Source organism: Panthera leo, chromosome D2 (assembly GCF_018350215.1).
Source record: "Panthera leo isolate Ple1 chromosome D2, P.leo_Ple1_pat1.1, whole genome shotgun sequence".
In the NCBI taxonomy this organism is placed as follows: Eukaryota; Metazoa; Chordata; class Mammalia; order Carnivora; family Felidae; genus Panthera; species Panthera leo.
This window is the reverse complement of record NC_056689.1, coordinates 77,783,193-77,804,503: the sequence shown is the minus strand read 5'-3', so window position 1 is coordinate 77,804,503 and position 21,311 is coordinate 77,783,193. Positions and strand designations below refer to the sequence as shown.

Below are 21,311 nucleotides of genomic sequence, written 5' to 3'. Positions count from 1 at the left end.
GGCAGGTGGCACGGGTCTACACTACCAGTGACCCTTGGGGTCGCCCGAGGCCGGAGCGCACGGTGCTGTTCTGGAAGGGGCAGGCCCGCGGCCCCGCACCCCCAAGCTCCTCGGCGTCCAGAGGCACACCAGCGGCTCAGTTCGGCCTGTTTACTCTGGGCCCGTGCCAGCCACCCCTGCCAGGAATGACTTCATCCAGCAGTCACAGCGGGTGGGCGAGCAGGGCCAGTGATGTATACTCAGCCACTCTGGGGGAGGCCTGCTGGGGACACTACCCCTCCTTCGGGGCTGGGCCAGGGGACACGGCGGCGAAGGATCCTGGGGCTGGCTGTGTCTGGCTGCCCAAGATAACAGTTGCTTTTCACCAACTCCAAGGCAAGAGATCAAGTTCAAACAGAGAGGTGGGCCCAGCCCACATCAGCTCAGACACAAACCGGGAACCGCATCAGAAAGTTCCGTGGGGCAGGGCTCGCCGTGGGGCTCTCAAACAGCCTTGGCACACCCTCGATTCCTGCATTCCACCTGTACCCCGTCGGAAGGGAACCAGGCCCAGGCTCCCAGTTCTCGGGGTTCAGGAGGCAGAGGGGCTCTGAAGATGACACCCCTTGAGCTCTTCTTTCCCAAGTCTGAGCTCGAGGCAGAGGACGAGGCAGGGAGACAAACACTTTGGGGTCAGCAGAAGCTGTAAGGACAGAGGAGAGTCCCCCCCCACGCCCCCCCGTCCCCATGAGGGGAGGAGAATACCAGGGGCCTGGGTGCTGCTCAGCCGTGCTCACTGGGGAGGGCCGGGCCCGGGGGCCTTCAGCACGGTGAAGTCCTCACACTCAAGGGACCACACGGGCTTGGATAAGTGGACACCAGTGGTACTAGCCCAAGTCTCCCCAGGAACCAATCCTCCCTGGAACACAACCGGGGGAAAGAACCCTGGATCCCAAGAGGCCAAACCTGCACCAATGGTACCAGTGGGCAATGCCAACCCTCACCTTGTGTAAGCTGTTACTCACTCGTCTCCTGGATCATGAAGGACAATCGTAGACAAAAATAAGCAAGCGGACATATCCCAAGGGGGTGGGGTTTTTAACACGAAGCCTCTACTGACATGGAAGGGAATGAACCTTCCACCTGCCGGCTGACAAAGCACTTTCACGGCCACCTTGAGAATTAGGGCCTGCGTCCCCTCCATTTCACAGATGTGGAAACTGAGGCCCAGAGATGCAGTGACTCCTCACAGCTCATGAGCAGCCTGGCTAAAGAAGAGAACAGGCTTCCCAACTCTCAGACCTGCGCTCCTGGTACGTGTTACCCTGAAGTCCAAGTGGAGGCAGAGATCTTTGCAAAGGGGTGACGTGGGGCAGGAATGTGGGTCAGGCCAGGCTTACAGCTCTCCATGAAGTCAAAATGCCTTCTCAGGGCCATCTGGCCCCTGCTCCCCACAGGGGCTGCTGGCCCCACAAGCGTCAGGCTCTCTAGCTGTTCCGAATCCAAGCAGGCTCATCTGATCAGTCTTTACCTCGGGTCTGTCTGCTCAACGCAGCTATACCTCTGCTGGCCAAATTCCTACTTGGTAATTGAGCATTTTATCCCATGGCTGTCTAGACGCACGGTCCACAGGGGGCCTCGGGGGGGATGAAACGCAGATACGGCTGGAAGCACCAAGACACGAATTGGCCTTGACCGCTCAGCCCGCTCCTGGTTTAACTCCGCAGTGCTGCCGGAAGGCTGGCTCCCGAGACACCCACATCAAAGCCGCCTCAAGGCTCCTGAGCAGACGCTCCGCCTGAGTCTCCTTCTGAAGCGGCCCCAGCTTCACAGGGCCTGTCGGAGAAGCCAGCCCCTCTCCCGACAGCCCCTTCCCACAGCTCACCATCCCGGGCACGCAGCACGCCTGAGATGTTAGGACACAAGCATCTCTCCTCCACTCGGTACGAAGCAAGGGTGCGAGCAGCATCTATTCCCACGTTGGATCCTTTAGCCACCGGGTGGATGAAAACCTAAGTCGGGTGTGCACACCGCAGCAGTGTGTGTGTGTGTGTGTGTGTGTGTGTGTGTGTGTGCGCGCGGGGAGGGGGGAGGGGGGCAGTGCGGGGGGTTGAGCTCGTAAGTGGCCGCAGCGAGACTCCAAGGCTCCGTGTCAGAGCTGAGAAGGAGCCCTCGGGCTGTACCCGGAGAGCCTGAGTCTCACGTTTGGCCCAAGTCCTTCGAGGACCGGGGATATTTCATAGCGTGCCCGGTATGCTCCCAGTTCTCAAGGTCACATTCATGCTCATGGGGCGGGGCGGGGGAGCTATCTGGATGTGACTCAAGACCATTAAACAGCATCCTCACAACAGCACCACCGAGAGTGACTTTAAGAAAACACGAGGGGCGCCTGGGTGGCTCAGTCGGTTAAGCGTCCGACTTTGGCTCAGGTCACGATCCTGAGTTCGAGCCCCGCGTCGGGCTCTGTGCTGACAGCTCAGAGCCTGGAGCCTGTTTCCGATTCTGTGTCTCCCTCTCTCTCTGACCTTCCCCTGTTCATGCTCTGTCTCTGTCTCAAAAATAAATAAACGTTAAAAAAATAAATTAAAAAAAAAAAAAGAAAAGAAAACACGAAACCCCCTAACTCCTGAGTTTTCAGCCCACTGTCACCCAGGCGGAGGGAGAAACAGCCCAGGTGAGGTTGTCAGAAGTCCTGGGTGTGGACTCCAGACTCAGCAGGTCTGTATTAAATTACTAAACACTAGCCATTGGCAGGATACTGACTGTGAGGTACGTTTAATGCTAGAACTTGGGGGAGGTGAGCGTAGAGTGTGATTAAAGAAGGCTCTCCCATTCAATTACAACAAACAAACAACCAGCAGGCCGGGCAGCACTCCCGTAAAACACCACCACCATGAAAGAGAACTTTCTCAACAAGCATTCGCCGAGCGTCTCCTAAGTGCCCGGCACAGTGAACACAGAAGATCAGTGAAATCCATCCGTGCCCACCCCTCCAGCCGTACTGCCTGACGGGCTGGAGAGTCACACGGCAGTAAAAAAGCACATGGTCCAAATCTCCATTGCCAAGGTCAGTTCAGTCTAGAATGTTCCATAAAGGCTAACTATAGATCAACACGAGAAACGATTTGGGTGTTTCAATTAGGGTATTTTCAGCTGCAAGTATCAGAAAACCCGACTCAAAATGGAGCAAATGTCCAGCTGTTCAAGGGCAAGATGGTGGCAGGGCTGATCACCTCAAAGACTCATGGACATCCTTCCTTCTGTCTGATCAACTTAAGCCACCTGCCTTCCAAGTGTTATGTAAAGACAGGACTATGCCCAGTGGATGTCAAAGGATCTTTTCTCTTCTGTGTGTCTCTTCAGAAGAGCAAAGAATCCAGAGGCCCAGCACATTCTTCTTCCTGGGTCATCGGCCAGCAATTAGTCACAAGATTACCCTCAACCATGCTTTGACAAGGGGAACGTGGCCCCCATGACTGCCTTAGCTTCTCCAGAATTTGTCTGCCTTAGGAATGGGGTGGATCATGGTTGGACAGACCAGGGCTGTAGCAGCAAGGAGAAGGAGGGCTGTGGGGTGGGAGCCATCAGCAACCCCCAAGGCTTAGGGGAAAATGGTTCACTGTAGAGCAGCGATCCTAGGCGCTCCTGGGTGGCTCAGTCAGTTAAGTGTCCAACTCGGCTGAGGTCATGATCACACAGTCCATGAGTTCAAGCCCTGAATCGGGCTCTGTGCTGCCAACTCAGAGCCTGGAGGCTGTTTCAGATTCTGTGTCTCCTTCTCCACCTCTCCCCCACTCACGCTCTCTCTGTCGCTCTCTCAAAAATAAATATTAAACAAAGTTTAGAGAAGCGATCCTAATACCTAACAATGTTTGGGAAGGGCTCTACTAAGTATATGCTCCTTCATGCAGTTTTTTGGTGGGGTTGGGATGGGAGCAAAAGGAGAAATCTGCTTCAAAAACAAGTAATGGTCACGAAATGTCTGTGTTCGTGCAAGACACAAATGGTCCAAGCAGAGCCTGGCCTAACCCACCCCTTGTCTGCGCGCCCTACGTGCGTCGTGCTCTGTCATCTGCTTGACGTTTACAACCAGACACTCTGGGCAGCCTGAGTGGCTCAGTCTGTTGAGTGTCCACCTTCAGCTCAGGTCATGATCTCATGGTTCATGAGTTAGAATCCCACATCAGGCTCTGTGCTGACAGCTCAGAGCCTGGAGCCTGCTTTGGATCCAGTGTCTCCCTCTCTCTCTGCCCCTCCCCTGCTTGCGCTCTGTTTCCATCTCTCTCTCTCTCTCTCTCTCAAAAGTAAATAAACATTTTAAAAAAAAGTTTACAACCAGACGCTCAGTGGGACAGACCATCGTGCCCACGACGACGACGTTCCCACAGCTAGGAGATGGAGGTCCCAGGACCAGAATCCTCCCTCTGCCTCCAACCCAAGTGACCTTCTCTCCGGCCTACCCTGCCCACTGCCCAAATGCTCATGGTGCAGGACCTTCCCACAGGGGCGAGTGAGGGCAGCAGAGATGGTACATGACAGGGCACCTGGGGAGTCGAAGGGCAATCAGCACAGAAACCAGCCAGGGGAGGCCAAGTTCACGAGTCCTCGGGGCGAGGGCCTGGGCCATGCTGTTTCTCCAGTGCCGGGAAGCTGAACTATCCTCAGACAAGCCTGGGCCGGGGCCTGGCGGCAGGGCTGTGTGGCCCCACCTGCTTCGAGGACTCTGCGTGGGGCCTGGGTTCCTGCTGAACGTGAATCACAACCACCGGACGCCCCGAGGAAGGAAGGCTGGGTCTGTGCTGGGTAACGTCCTGGGTGATGGCTTCCTTTGGGCTTATTCTCCAGCAGCAGCCAAGGGTTGTGCACAAGTGGAGACTCAGACACAGTCACGCCACACGCGCACGCACATACGTGCCCCCTCGGCCGCCGCGTACCCAGGAGCACAATGTCCCAGGCAGCGGGACAGCCGGGTTTGGACCTGGTTCTGTATTAACTCACTCTGCGACCTTGGGCCACCTGATTGACTTCTCTGAGTCCCGGATTTGGCCACTTCTAAAATAAGGTTGTTGGCGGCCGGTGATGTCCAAGGTCATTCCAGCTCTGACAATTAGGGTTCTTTCCAAAAGACCTGGCTGATTTCCAAAAAACCTATTAGCAGACAACCGTTAAACTGATGAGATCAAAACAGCCACCGCCATCCTTAATAAATCTCTTTTCCTACAAGTCCCCGACGGGGGCAGATGGTCCTTGCAAGCGCCTGCCTCAAGAGGAGAGGGGACTCCTGGAATTCTCCAGATGCTGGCTCAGCCTGCAGTCATCTAGAGAGGACCTAAAGGCAACGGCCTGTCAGTCTTTCAGCGTCTGGCCACACTGGGTTCTGCCTACGAGCCCTTGAATGCTCTCAAACCACTGCACTCCTGCCCTGAAGCTGACAGAGAAGGCCAATGAAACAAACCATAAAACTGAACGGAAAAAAATGTTTTTAACCTAATGAGGCAAGTGAACTACTTCTTTCTCTTCCTTGGAAAGTATAAAGTGCTCCTGTTACAAAAATATTTTCGTTGCCGAGTCGGCGGGAGCCGCTGCCTCTCCGCCGCCCGGCACACTCGTTGTCAAGGGGCTGGAGCCCCAGGCTGGTCCTGAGTGTGTCGGCAGCAGTGTGCCTCAAAGGCTAATGTTGCAGCGGCTGGCTGGGACTCAACTGAGTGATTCCATGTGCTTTCTGGAAACAGTTATGCTAACCTTTCATTTTCTTTTAAAAAAAAAATGTATATGCAATGGAGAAAATAGCACGTCCCCCATACCCAGCGAGAAGCAGAGCCACCAACTTGCCTGCTTACTGTGGAAAAGCAAACTAGGTCGCAGAGGCATTGGAGGGGGGGGGTGCTGTCAGCATCTAAGACTGTTCCACGGATGGGAGTAGGGGAGGGTTCAGGTGGGGGAGACGGGAGAAGTGGGGGAGGCAGAGGGAGAAAGAGAAAGGAACAGAGCATGGTCAAGCCTGAACAGAAAGAGAAGGAGCAGGCCAGCAACCCCCTCGTCCCTGTCTGTGAACCCCACCAGAATATTTAGTCTCCATCAGGCTATAAACACTGGCATCTCGAAAATTCCCTTACTCCTGTTGTTTAAGCCACAAAATGTCAACAGTTCTACATGGGAGCCCAGTGGCCAGTGACTGTACTTATTCCGTGGCATCCAGAGGAGGCAAAACATCGCCTCTGTCAAACGTAACCCTGGTCTTCACACACCAGCCCCTGGATGCCTCCACATTTATCAAACACTGACTTCAGCTTCACTGATAACAGTGATTGGCGGCTAAGCATCTATTATAAAAATCAATGAATAGGAAAGTGAAAAACGGAAGAAATGAAAGAAAACCAGGTCTTTAAAGGCCCATCCCCAAAAACTGATCTCAAAAGATCCTTCCCTAGGGGCGCTGGGGTGGCTCAGTCAGTTGAACGTCCGACTTCAGCTCAGGTCACGATCTCACGGACTGTGAGTTCAAGCCCCACGTCGGGCTCTGGGCTGATGGCTCGGAGCCTGGAGCCTCCTTCGGATGCTGTGTGTCCCTCTCTCTCTGCCCCTCCCCTGCTCATGCTCTGTCTCTCTCTGTCTCAAAAATAAATAAAAACATTAAAAAAAATTTTAAAAAAAAAGATCCTTCCCCAAAAGAAGCGCAGTGGTCCCTCTCTGGTGGATTCAGTGCTTAGCACACCACAGGCACCCGATGTCTGTTGAACTGAACTGGCTCCTTACTCCCCGTGACCACTTAGAGCTTGTGCCATCCTGTACGCAGAGAAGCCCAAGGAAATACCTTTCCTTTCAATGTTTAAAATGTTTTTTAATATATAACCTCCTCTACGTAAAAATAATCTGACACGGTCAGTGACACGGGATATATTATACTAAGCTAATTAACATATATCCGTGGCATAAAATGGAGTCACAGAGAATATTCTAACCACAAAGCCAATGGTTTCGATGAGCTGCCTGGTAACCAAAGCAAAGAGGGAAATACCATGAGTCACATGCTGTCATCACCAGATTCTGGAGCCTTCATTAGCAAAAGTGACTTGTTAATTAGCACATGTACGAAAATATTCAGTCCTCAATTCACCAGAATGCCTTATTTCTCCCTTGCCACGGAAGGTGGTCATGATGGTGGTGGGAAAGCAGTTTTGGGCAACGGCATCTACACTGTCATGGAATGAGGCAACCAGTTCATTACGAAGCCTCAGCACTTTCAGACTCTCAGGAGATTGACTACATGAGAAAGCGAAGCTTTCCAGAGTATGACCAGGAATTCCCAAGAACAAGGCCCATAAGAGATGTAGACAATATGCGGAAAAAGCAGCTAGCCAGAAACGTCGGCTGTGTTCTGAAGGGCTCCAATAAACTCACTGAGAAGTAAGTTTGCACGAGGTCCGAGGTCCAGAGGCTCCAGGCTTGGCCCAGATCTTCCCCCGGGTTGGCCCTATCTGCCCTTCCTGTCATGTCACCTCCAAATGTAAGCTTCCTTGCCTGCAATAGGTACAGAGGTCTCCCCAGCCCCCAGTGCCTTCTACTTCTTCTGTTTGTTCCTTTTCTGCACCTGTCACCGACTTTTACGCCACCTGTCCTGTTTCCCACCCTCGACTGCCTTCTCACGGCTCTTGCCCAAGTGCTGGTACATCCTCAGCACCTAACACACCGTCTGGCCAAGACAGACGCTCGGTAAAGACGTACAGAATCCATGAGTGAATAAAGAGTAACTGAGGACAGTGAACAAAGCAGACTCTAAAGATCTTTAGGATTTAACACTGGACACTCATTTTCAAAACATCTTGGAATTCACGGAAACGCTGCACTGAGAATACAGAGAAATGGGCAAAAACAAGGCTTCTCTCTGCCTAACCCAGCAAAACCAAAGCTGCGGAAGCAGCAGCAAAACAGAGCAGAATTCACACATGCACACGTGCACACACACGCGCACACACACTCACACACACACACACACGCCCCAAGAGAAAGGGCAGATGAAATCAGCCTCTCTGGCCTCTGGTCACCTAGAGCCGCACCTCAATGGGTCTTAGGAGCACACTCAGCCCCCAGCACACTCAGCTCCTTAGGACAAGGTGTTAATCGCCTCACACTGGGGCTGGCAAGCCTCTTCTGTGAAAGGCCAAAAAGGAGATACTTTCAGCTTCACAGGCCCTGTGGTCTCCATCCTCACTACTGGACTCTGCTGGGGCGGGGCAAAAGCAGCCACAGACTGTGAATAAAGGAACGGGCATGGCTGCTGTTGCAATAAAACTTTATTTACAAAAACAGGTGGAGGGCTGGATCTGGCCCGCAGGCCGCAGCTGGCCAAGCCTGGACTCGAACGCATCATGACACATTCACTACACTGTCAAACGGAAGCAGCGGATGTCCCCCACGCAGTGAAGGGGACAGGAGACACTCCCGATGGGGCACCTACAAATTCAGGGAACTGAAAACCTGGGAACTGCTTTGTCACAACCATAAATAATAGTCTTAATCCAATTCCCTGAGGAGAGAGCGCCAAAGTGAAAAAAGGCATTACCATATTAAGAGAAAAAATAGCCAAAGAATTTCCTTAACAATCAGCTAAGTTCTTGAACCGGGGCCAGAGAACACACAAGGGCTCCGGTTTTGATAGTTTGGGGAACTGAAACATTTTCACATTCCAAGAGGAGCTGCAGTCAGAACATAAGGGGCCACGTCCCCAGCAGCCTCTGCACAAAGGCCGCACGGAGGAATGAAGGCCGGCTTCCACCTCGCTGCCCGGGTTTCCATTACCTCATGAGATATTGATTCCCACCCCCTAAAACTGGTAAAAATCAATACGGTAATAGAAGCCTTGGGGCGCCAACAGGGTCTGTGGCGTCTCTGGCCTGGGGAGTTCTGGGAGAGAAAGAGCGAGACCACAGAACGACCAGCACGGAGGGAGTGGGGGAAAGAATCCAAAAGGGAAAAACACAGAAACAAAATAAGAGGGTAGCTATGGTGGTGCGATCCACAGCCCAGGCTCCCAGTCGCTTTACGAGGGCGAGGGACGGGCTCCAAAAGATGGGAGGCCATGCCAGTCCAGGCCCCGAGTTATCTGATTCACTCTCGGACGGCTCGCAAGGCTTAGTCAGCGCCTTCTGACGATCAGGCTGCCTGAGGAGAGCTGGCTGGTGGGCGGGCATGAGTCATGCCTGGCACCACACCACCCCCGGCCCTCGCCACGGTCCCGGGGCCCCCTTGGGCCCTCCTCGGGGCGGATTCGTCGCCACGCACCGGGCCAAATCTTGAGACACAGGCCTGGAGAAGACAGAGCCTGCTGAGCGGCCACTGGGACCCGTGCGGGGAAGGCCCGGGGCCCTCGACCCCGAGGGACCCCTGTCCCGAGCTGCACAGGCTCAGAGCTGGCAGCTCTTCCTGCCCCAGCGGCTGGCTCAGCAGCAAAACGACCCTCTGAAAACCAAGCAGCACCCCCCCTGCCCAGAAGTCCTCCTCTTGGGCCACTTCAAACGAGTCTGGCCTGTAGGCGGCAACCGGCCCCAACGTGGCCGGGGACGGACGTGGGCCTGGGGGCGAGGGAAGAAAAACACCTCCCAAGCCCCAACCTGGCCGCTTCCACATATTTCCCGGGTTGTTGGCGTCAGGGGAAAGCGCCCACAGGAAACCTAACTGCCTCAGCAGCGCGTTGAGTTACCAAAGACCACAGAGCTGCGGGAGCCCAGGCAAAGCCGGGTGTCCGTCCAAAGCAGACGGGCCTCGGGATCCGATGAGCACTGGCTGAGGAGGGTGGGGGGAGCGTGGGCCATCACACCCTCATCTGACAGTGGGACACAGGCCACCACGGGAGCCCTGTGCCTCCCTGCTCTGGCATTCCTCGGAGCAGAGGGCACTTAGATTCGTACCGGGACACGGGTGCCCAGCACCTACGACCTGACATGTGAGTGTGACAGGCGTGTCCCTCACGCTCCCGCCGGAGAGGAAAAACTTAAATCAACAAATAAGGCAATGGTAAATTATGCTAAGGAGAGGAGCAGCTGGGGGGGGGGGGGCGGGATATGAACAGTGATGCGTGACTGTCCTCAGAGTGACAAGTTGGGGGTTGGGATGTGGGCACCCCCTCGGGTCGTGGGTCGGGGAAGGGCTGTCTCGGGCAGAAATTGGCAGGAGCCCCGAAGAGATGGGAAGGCCAGCTCTGGAGGAGGTGCAGGGAGATACCCCGGGGTGCGGGGGGAGGCACGGCCGAGACACCCCCCCCTCCCCCACCGGGTAGAAACAGCACTGGTGTGAAAGAGGCTAAGTAGAGTGGGTGGTGGGCGGGCCGAGGGGGGAGATGAGGTTGGGAGGAGGCGTGCCCCATCAGGCCAGGCCTCCGAGGCCCCGGGAAAGGAGCTTAGCTCTCTTCGGAAGAGCACTGGGAAATGCATCAAGGGGACACAGCACACGGTCCGAAAGTCAGAACCAGCGAGGGAGGCGTGTGCTTTCTCGCCTGGTGTTTCCTCGTCAACCCGGCTGGAAAACCGCTGTAACGAAAGGAGATTTCCCCTCAACGCATCCCCAGGGTTTCTGCCCTGGAGTCTGGCCTAGAGAAACCACATGGCTCTCTTTCTACCTCTGCCTCTATCTATACCTACCCCCTCTCCTTCTCGGCCTCTCTCTCCACCCCACTCTCTCTCTCTTTCGGAACCGCTCAGAGAGGAGACTGCACGGACAAAATGCTGCCTGGGGATGAAATGTTTAAATGTTCTGCAAACACGGCCAGTGTCATGTTAAACACACTTGGAAACAGTTTGTATCCGAAGCCGAGCTAGTCTGCCCTCAAAGCTGCTTTCTATTAAAATGTTTGCATGCACCCGCTGTCCCAACTTCCTGCAGCTGGTGCTCCCTCCCCAGGCCACTGCTGGTCCCAGGAAAGAGGAGGTGCAAAACCTAGGACAGAAGCACAGAATGGGCCTGGGGGAGGGGGGGTGACCCGCCTCCCCCAGCTTAGGGGGTGGGGGGCAGGGGGACAGACCGGGCCACGCGGCTGCTGGCGAGCCTTCTTCCGAAAGTTCTCCCGTCTCCAAACTCAGCAGGGAAAGTGAGCGCACATGTGTCTTCTCAGCCGTGAGAAGCAAAAACAGAGCTCCTTGGTCGCCAGCCCAGACATGTCGCTGGCAATCTCAAGCCAAAGGGGGTTCACTGGAGATGCGAGGGGAGCTCGAAGAATGGAAGCAAAAGTAGACAGACTGGGCTCAGAGAAGGCTGGAACTCAGACAGTGCCTGGGGGTCTCAGCAGCAGGGGCTCCACCCGCATGGCCCCTGCAGTTTTTGTGAGGGTGACAGACAGGTGCACCCCTGAGGGGAGGGCCTGCTTGATCTAACGGGGCCACGGGGGGGGGGGGGGGGGTACCGTGACAGACGGTCCCACCAAGACTGCCCAACGGGGGAGAAGCAGAGCCCAAAGAAGATGCTAGCTGCTGTTCCCAGGAGATGGCGGCCAGATAGATGACAAGGGGCATGACAACAGATGTCCATGGTAATTTCTATTCCTTAAAAGTGTTGAGAATACCACACTCAGGAAGGACAAGAGCTGTTTAAAGTCATGGAGAGCCTCCAAAAGAAATCATGATTGGGGGGGGGGGGACGCTGAGTAAGAAATGGCCCCGGGTCATGAGCCACCAAGTTAGCTACCCAGCCCACATACTTGGCGGGCCATCACATCAATTTCATCGGGTTATTAGGAAACAGCCCCGGGGGCAGCTGGGCCACAGTCCCCCGAGGCACCATTTGGAATGATGTTCGATCCTCAGGCCCAGTTTTTGCCGGTTCTGTTCCTCCTTGCTCTGAGTTTTCGCACTGGCTCTCTTCTCTTCTGCTATTCCTGAGAGTGACTCAGTGCAAACTCACATCCCATCCACAGCCTGCAGGTTATTAAATCGTGCGCTGGGGCGGATTTGGGTTTGCCCAGAGGAGAGGCTCCTTCCAAATTGAGCCTCCTTCCAAGTCAGTCTCTGACCCCTCCTAAAGAATCAATCATCAAACTACGGGAACAAAAGGGAAAGAGCTGAAGAGATGGTTTTACTCTCCCCGCTTCCCACTACTATCAGCAAAAAATAAAAAAAGCAGTTTAGTAAGTGGAAGCGAGCCTCTTGTGTGGGTGTCTGCAATTTAATATCCATTCATTTCCGATTCCTTTTTAAAGAGCCACATTTGGCTCAGCTTTTAAATTGTAAGCACCTTTCTCTTGAGCTGGAAACACATGGCAAACTGTGCTGCCGGTCGAAGGGCCGGACCCACGACGGGGGGGGGGGGGGGGGGGGGGGGGGGGTGGGCGCTGCAAGGGCTGGGTCGGAAACACCGCAAAGCTGGTCTGTTGAGATGTTTCACGTCCTGCCTGGACATGTCAGGGATGACACAAGGATACAGTCTCCACCTTGGCTCAAAATCTGAAAAGAATATCCCCCTGGCCAGAGGCACATTATGTGCCCACGCATTCCAAACACAAAATTACTCAGCGGCGGCAGCTCACTTAGCATCCGGGCCAGCACCCTGCCTGCAGAGAGCCCCGACTGCTGGCTGCCTTCCAGGAGCTTGGGGGGGGGGAGCTGAAAAGTCTTGCCTGTGGCCACAGGATGTGCTATTCTGGCCAGCCTCCTTCCGATGAGACTACCACATCCTGCACACCTTTCGAGCAGCACGTTCCTAAATAGGGAAGTGCCAGCCTACCCGTGGGCTATCTGAAGCCCAGCCATCTGATCTCCCCAAAAGGCTGGGTTCCGTTCTTTCGGTAAAGGCCACGGCCTTGGGCAGTTGAGGGTCAGGAGCCTGGCTTGGCTTGGAAGGTTAGTTTCACGGCAGCATAGCTGTGTGACTTCCGGCAGGTTATTTCCTGTTTCTTCCACTATAAAACGGGGATGATACAGCTATCTTGTTGATTAGGTGGAAGTTATGCATGAAGGCAGAGGCTGGATCGGCACTGGAGCTCACTGAGTAGAAGTTATTATGATTGTATCGTGACCAATAAACACATCTTCAAAGAGAGATGTTGCTAGAAATTCCACAGCTACCTAATAGAAATAATATCCAATCGAGACTTTGCTAAAGGCCACCAGGCACGGAGCCGGAGAAACAGCACAGACAACAAACGGCCTGTGTCATACTCCACTGGTCTGCCTTCAGAGCCCACAACCAGGCAAAGGTGGGTAAAGAGGTGGGAAAAAAGACCCCTCCTGGCTCTCAGTCTAGGACCTTTTCCTGGGCCAACAACAGGAATCCAGCCTCCCCAGAGTCTCCCTTCCCTATGAAGTCTGCAAGATCACAAGGGCACGAAGCAACCAGAAAATGCAATCTCACTGCACACACCACAGAGCAAACCAAGCCTCCCCACCAACACACCATCAAGCGGGAATTGGTGATGGCCCCTAAGACCTGGGTTTGATTTCAGGTAGGAAGACTTGGCAGACAAATCAACAGGGCAAAAACGACGGCAAGGAGAATACTTAAATAGAGAGCAAACCGCTTTCAAACACAGCATTTCCCAGACTGAGCTCACTATGTCTCAGTTTTGCCAAAAAAAAAAAAAAAAAAAAGTCCTAAGCTCAGATGATTATCATTCGGAGTATACACCCTTTTGTGGGAGACTCCTGTGCCCGTGAGCATATTAAAAGTTCTGAGAAGTTCTGTAAGGAAGAAATCCATCAGCGCTGCTTTAATTCAAGGTTTCCAAAACTTTTTTAAGAATGGAGCATTGTTTTAAAACACTTCTAGTAACCCTGAAAAAAAACCAATCTGGGAGACCTGGTTTGTTTTCAAAGCTGCTGAAATGCACAAATGAAAACAAATCTGTAACAATAGTTGCCTGGAGGTCAGGAATGCAAGGGAGCCTCGAGGTTCACTGCTTACCTACTAATGTCTTTATAAACCTGTTGCTTTCTTTTATAAAAATGTCAGCTTCTATTTTTTAAAACTCTGATCTTATAGTCTGCTTATTAAAGAAGCTTCCGTGAGCCCCCTTTGCTCGCCCAGCCCAGGCCATACTCCCAGCATCTCTTAAACGCTCCCAGGTTTCCGACCTGGGAACTGAGTTCTGCAGATGGGGAGCGCACTTACCTCGTGGTCAATTTTGATAAGTGCAATGTCTGCCTTTTCATCCACATCCTTGATTTTGGCTTCGTAGGTGGCACCATTTTTCAGCTCAACCTTGACCCGATGCTTGTTGGTCACCACGTGGGCGTTTGTCACGATCAGTCCATCTTCGGACACGATAAAGCCAGACCCACTGGCCACTGGCACCTCCCTCTTAGAAAAAGGAAGCCTAGAACCCAGAGGAGAACCCGGTTAAGCCTGAAACACCTTACAATCAACGGTCTATTTAACATTCAAAACAATGGAAAGCTACTGACTTTTGCGAGCTCCAAAAAACTCCACTTACAAAATATTCTTAGGGGCTCTCTTCAGCACTAGAGATTCTTAACTCCTCTAGGCGGGTCAAGAAGGTAGCTTTAAAGAGTCAAAAGGGAAAGCCCACTAAGGGAGAAACATTATCTTCCCGTAGGAATATAGTCAATGGCACTTGGACAAATCCAAGTGCCTCAGAGATAGCTCTGATGCTTTGCTAACGGCAGTGCATCTCGGTGGGAGCATCAGAGGTCGTGGGAAAACAAGAAGGCCCTCTTTACTTGCGGAACAACTCGATGTGAACCACAGCAGGAGCGATCTTCTCCACCACATCGGCGATGAAGTTGTATTTATGGCGCAAACTGTTGGGGTCTTCCTGCCCTGGGAACAAAGCAAAGACAGGGCACTTCAGGACCTTGTTGCTCTGTGCTGTGGGTTCCTGGGGAAGGCATGGGTGAGAAGGAGCCAAAATATATGCCCGGGGCCTTTGGAAACCTGGACAAGCGAGGATAAGACCCCAGCCCTGAGCTCCTTTGCAAAGATCCTTGCGGCTCTCAAAGAAACGTCCACTTAGGTAAGAAGCAACACCCATCACAGAGCACCTCTTTGTTCTGCTTCTTTCCTTCCAACAGCTTCGCTACAAAAATGCTGAGCCAGAGGCACCAGCCGATACCTGGACCTCCTAGCGGCCCCCCTGCAAAGGCCGTGGCACGCAGGGTCACCGTCCCGGCGCCACCCTCCGCCACAACCTTGCCAGCCCTTCCCAGCACATCGCCACCACCGAGGGGAGGGCTGAGGTTGCTTTGGAGGAGATGCCCATTAGACATTATAGACTGAAAACACTATCATGAAAAGGCATTAAGGCAAAGGCACAGATCCTGTCTTTCCCACTGATACCACAAGGTGAACAGAGGCCACCGTCTGTCCCCAGAGCAACTTTCCATTACGCCTGGTTTCTTCCAACACCCTGGGACATCCCAGGCCAGAAGGCACAAGAAGTGCCTTGATACTGTTGGGGGGAAAAGAAAGAGAGAGAAATCAAACGACCGCAATTTCTATATAAACATACACCCTGTAATTAGCGAGCCCCCATTTCAAAGCTACTTTCAGACAAAGCGATCCCACATCCCAGTGTAGGGCTCTCACCCAGCAAGGCCAGAAAGTCGGTTTCTGCCAACACCATGGCATCTGGTGCAGAAAGGAGCTGCTAGAGACTCAGGTCCCAGGACACCCGTCCTGCTAGCATGGGTGGTGACAGAGGCAGGGTAGCCCCAGGAAGTTATTCCCTGAGCCTGCTGCTCTGGCCCCAAATTCATGCCACCTGCTGATATCCCTCGACATGTCTCTTTGCCCTCACGGACCAGGGCGGTTCTAGGCTAGTCTGCCGCAAAGAACCCCTTCCTGGCTCTCTCCACGCCTCCCTCGGGCCAGTCGCCTAGCCCAATGCGACACAAAGCAGGCTCCAGGGACCAGTGGCCCTGCCGGCGTCATGGCCCCTCGGTCCCATGCAGACACTGACAGGCAACCTGCAGGAGCCCTTACAGCGGTAACCCTCCGTCTGGCGCATCCAAACATTTTAAACTGAGGCTTATATTTTGTGTCCTTTTTACGACATTTTGGTAGGAATTCACTTTAATTGATCCATAATGGATAGGGAATAAAAGGAAAAGAAATCTGTTCCTTTGCCACAGATGGTCTAAGAAGCACGGATCTGTCCCCCTCACCTGTCACTCCCTGTCACAGCTCACTCAGCGGGATTCACAAACCACCCTGCAGCTTAAAAAGAAACCACTGGGGGCGCCTGGGGGGCTCAGTCGGTTGAGCGTCCAACTTCGGCTCAGGTCGTGATCTCGCGGTCCGTGAGTTCGAGCCCCGCGTCGGGCTCTGTGCTGACAGCTCAGAGCCCGGAGCCTGTTTCGGATTCTGTGTCTCCCTCTCTCTGACCCTCCCCCGTTCATGCTCTGTCTCTCTCTGTCTCAAAAATAAATAAATGTTAAAAAAAAAATTTTGAAAAGAAACCACTGGCCTGCAAAACCGTCCGTCACTAACCCAAGATAGGGCCTGTGTGCCCCACTCCCAACACACATGCACAGAGGTGCACACAAACACACCCACACGTACACACTCATACCCATGAGCCCGCACATACACATGCACACTCAGACATTCATGCACAGACTCTGTCTCTCATACAAACCCACGTATGCCCGTATACTCTCACACCCACTCGCATATACGTGCATATACATGCACACATATACACACTCCCACACACATACACTCACGTATATGCACACTCTTAACATACATACACTCACCCACATTTACACATACACTCACATACACATATATATGTGCACACACATACACATACTTATACACACACACAGAGACTCACACACCCACACGCCTCCCTCCCCGTGAGCAAGGGCTGCAGCCGCTTCCCAGGCTCTGGGCCGGCAGTGAAAGCTGTGAGCCTTGCCAGTGCCTGTGGCTCTCAGAGTTTCGTCTCCACAGGTTTCCCCGGTGGCTCCCTGTACAGACTGTGCTGAACCCACGGCTGCGTGTCCCCCCCAGAGACCTCAGCAATGCAACTCGATACCGCTGGGCCCCGGGACATCGAGGGGACCAGCCTGCCTCTCCCACGCTTCCCTTCTGAGAAGTGAGAGACCATCGATGAGCAAAGGGCCCCTCTGTGGCCGGGCTGCCGGGCTCTGAGCTGCTTTACTCCAGGGCTGGAATCCACTCTCTTTTTGCACAGCTGGATTTTCTAAGGTCAGAAGGTCTGCACCCACCAGATAAGGAAAACTAATTCAACAAGTTCGTGGTAGCATCATTTTATCATTTTTGCTTTTAAAGCCCCTTCATGCAGTACCCTACTTTTATTCCCCCTGCCTCCCTAAGGGAGAGGAAAATCAAGTATTGTTCCCATATTATATTTAGGGAAACTGAGGCTCACAGACCTTAAATGACTTCTCCACAGACACTACATGTTCTTTTTTTTTTTTAACGTTTATTTATTTTTGAGACAGAGAGAGACAGAGCATGAATGGGGGGAGGGTCAGAGAGAGGGAGACACAGAATCCGAAGCAGGCTCCAGGTTCTGAGCTGTCAACACAGAGACCGATGTGGGGCTCGAACTCACGGACCACGAGATCACGACCTGAGCCGAAGTCGGACGCTTAACCGACTGAGCCACCCAGGTGCCCCGACACTACGTGTTCTTAATACAGAGTATAAATAATGGGGAAATATGGGCAAATCTACAACTTTTTCTTTTTTAAAAAAATGTTTAGCTTTGAGAGAGAGAGAGCATGCGCGAGCAGGGGGCAGGCAGGGAGAGCGGGAGACAGAGGATCCGAAGCAGGCTTCACCGCGACAGCAGACAGCCCGATGCGGGGCTCAAACTCAAGAACCGTGAGATCATGACCCGAGCCGACGTCCGACGCTCAACTGACTGAGCCACCCCGGCACCCCTACAACTTTTCTTCTTAATACCGGCCCCAGACATATCCGCCATCTCCCAGGTTTCCAGGTAGTGGCGGTTAATTGATTGGTCTGTCTCCCCAAGGGCTCTCAAGGGAGATATAAATAAGGGGACAGAAACATTCCTTCTGACCACAGAACCTGGCGACCATCACCCAGAGACAGCTGTAAACAAACGCATCTGGGCCTCCTCAGGCCAGCTTCCTGGGAAAGGCCAAAAGGAGGTTTAACGCCAAAAGGCCAGCAACCTCCAGGTCAGCATGGCGTTTCAGGGACCCTCTCAATCACAAGAGTCTTACCAGCAAGGATCCTTAATACACTTCCTCTTTCTGACTTCCCAGAGTAGGCATGGGAGAATTTGGCTGCATCAGGGGTAAAAATGAACATGGGTTTTTCCAGGTCCTGTGAGAGCCAGCTGCTTTGTCACATAAACTAGACAAAGTGGCTCCAGGCACGGTGCATTCCAGAAAAACAACATGGGAGATCAGCGAGGACACAGGCCTGGGCGCTTAGAAGGCCCAGGGCCCATCCCATCTTCTGGGTGGCCTTCATTTCCCCATCTGTGAAATGGGGCCGACTGCCTCTAGAATGAGCTGCAAAGTCCATCCAGCCCAGTTCCAACATTCTGTGATCTAATCCCCGTCTCTCCCTCTCACCCCAACGTGCGATGGCAAGATAAAGAACTTGTGGAATTCGAGGCCGGGCACAGGACTCTCCAAACTCTGCACATGAGTACTCAGAAAGGAGGAAAAGCGGGAGGACGGACCATAATGAAGAGCCCAACTGACAAGCCTTAATTGTGAAGCTTTGATGAGAAAACCACCAGTGCCCCCCCCCCGCCCGCCCCCCGCCATCACCAAGGGGACCCGCATCAGCGGGAAAATGAAATAGAGCAGAAACAATGATCATAAGGAACATCAACTGATTGTTCAAAGATGGGCAAAATGTGAAACCAGAGAAGAAGTGTTTGGCTTCTCGAAATGCTATTTCAGAACGAGGAATGGAAATGTCTCTAAGACCAGCATGGCTCAGGGTCAGAGTCCCGCTCCATGTCAAAGGCTGTGCATCAAACTAGAGGAGGCTGGCACGGCCCCCTGGTCGTTCCAAACCCTGGCTGGCTCACCTGCTCACATCTCAACTGCCAGCCAACTGTCTTCCTTCCAGAGGGGTCACCCGAGGTGGAGAATTCCCCGAGGTGGACCCCGGCTGGCTCTGCCACAATCTAGGTGATTTTAGACGGATGGAGGGCCGGGGCGTCCAGGCCACTAAGCCTGGGGAAAATGGCTAAGAGCCCAGGCTGTGGTCTCAGCAGAGTTGAGCTCTGCACAGCGCTCGGCACAGCAGTTACCTGCTGTGTGACCTTCGGTATGTCACCTCACTCCTCCAAGTCTCATCCCCCTTGTCCAGAAAATGGGGTGACAATAAACCTGCCTCAGTGCGGTTCTGAGGCCGAGTGTATGAGCTACTGTATATGAAGTGTCTGGCCGAGTCACAGTGTCGAGTTTAAAAATAAAAATAAACAGTGCTGCTCTTTTTACGGTAAAGGTGCTCAGGAGACAGCTCTGGACAGGTGTGAACACCACACGCCTCGGCGGTACAGCAGAGAAGTTAAGGGGAGACGTGAGGGTGTCCACAGAACCAGGCTCCCCACCTCAGCGAATTTGTTCGGGTCCTGGAAATTCCTCCTCCCAGGGCCATCACGGCCGCCGCTGCAGAGGCAGAGATCAAGGGCAAGTTGTGTGGCAGGCCAATGTTTCTGGCCTGGATGTTGACCTGTGCTCTCCAGCGTACAAGGCTAACCCGCACAAAGGGTAGCAAAAAGGATGATATATCGTGACCAGGCGGGGCTTGTTCCAGAAAGGATCGATAAGACTTAACATCAGAAAACTAATCAATGTGATACTAAGAAAACTCAAGCGAGTATCCCAACAGTTGCAAAAAGATGGGACAAAACTGAACGCCCACTCGTGACAAAAACACTCAGCAAACTAGAAAGAGAACTTCCTTGACCTGATAAAAGGGATTAATAAAAAAAACCTCAAACCAACATCATTCTCAATGGTGAAAGACTGCATGCTTTCTCTCTAAAACTGGGAGCAAGACAAGGCCATTCACTCTTCCATTCAGTATTGTATTGATGTCCTAATTGGAACAGTCAAGCTAGAAAAAGAAATTAAAGGCATAGAGATTAGAAAGGAGAACCTAAAACTGCCACTATTTGAAGACGGCACGACAGTCCATATGGAAATTGCTTAAGAATCTGAAGTACACCTGCTGGAGTGAGTCTGTCAATGTCACAAGCAAACACAGGTCAATATACACAATCGTATTTCTATGTATTAACAATAAACTATCAGGGACACCTGGGTGGCTCAGTCGGTGAAGCGTCTGACTTTAGTTCAGGGCGTGATATTGTGGTTCACGGGTTTGAGCCCCGCATCGGGCTCCGTGCTGACAGCTCAGAGCCTAGAGCCGCTTCAGATTCTGTCTCTCTCTCTCTCTGCTCCTCCCCTGCCTCTGCTCTCTCTCGCTCGCTCTCTAAAAGAAATAAAACATTTTTTAAAAAAACAATAAACCATTGGGGCGCCTGGGTGGCTCAGTCAGTTGAGTGTCTGACTTCAGCTCAGGTCATGAACATCTTTTTTTTTTTTAAGTTTTTTTTTTTTTAATTTTTCTAATGTTTGTTTATTCTTGAGACAGAGACAGAGCGCGAATAGGGGAGGGGCAGAGAGAGAGGGAGACACAGAATCTGAAACAGGCTCCAGGCTCTGAGCTGTCAGCACAGAGCCCGATGCGGGGCTCGAACCCACGAACTGTGAGATCATGACCTGAGCCGAAGTCGGACGCTCAACCGACTGAGCCACCCAGGGGCCCCATGAACATCTTTTAAAAAAACAATAAACTATTGGGGCGCCTGGATGGCTCAGTTAGCTGAGTGTCTGACTTTAGCTCAGGTCATGACCTCATGGCCTGTGAATTCAAGCCCTACGTAGGGCTCTGTGCTGATAGCTTGGAGCCTGGAGCCTGGAGCCTGCTTCGGGTTCTGTGTCTCCCTCTCTCTCTGCCCCTCCCTCACTCATGTTCTCTCTCTCTCAAAAATAAATAAAAACATTAAAAAAATTTTAAAATACTGTTGGAAATTAAAATTTTTTAAATACCAATTATAGCATCAAAAATATTAAATACATAATAGGTAAATATTTCACTTTAAACTGAAAAACTATGAATAACTAGGATTAGAATAATGAGTCACAGCATTTTACAGGACAGGCCTTTCCATCTACCTAATAAATATTTATCATTACTAATGTTTAACACAACAAATGACCCATTAAAAGCAGCCAACATTTCCTATTATTCAATGAGTTTAAAACTGCCAGGATTTCATCCAAAGATAATAAATGATTTTTCTTTCCTCTGTATAAACTACTAGGAAAACACACAACTCCGTAAATGCTGCTTCC

General features: G+C 52.5%; 1 protein-coding gene across 1 annotated transcript in view; it reads right to left on the bottom strand.

Annotated features, from left to right (window-relative positions):
* HTRA1 (HtrA serine peptidase 1) overlaps positions 1-21,311 on the bottom strand; it is a 51,405-nt gene that overhangs the window by 9,465 nt on the left and 20,629 nt on the right. The window contains exons 2-3 of the mRNA XM_042908335.1: positions 14,643-14,742; positions 14,074-14,278 (exon numbers count right to left, since the gene is read on the bottom strand). Of these exons, the coding sequence (XP_042764269.1) occupies positions 14,074-14,278; positions 14,643-14,742 (305 nt within the window). The remainder of the gene's footprint in view (positions 1-14,073; positions 14,279-14,642; positions 14,743-21,311) is intronic.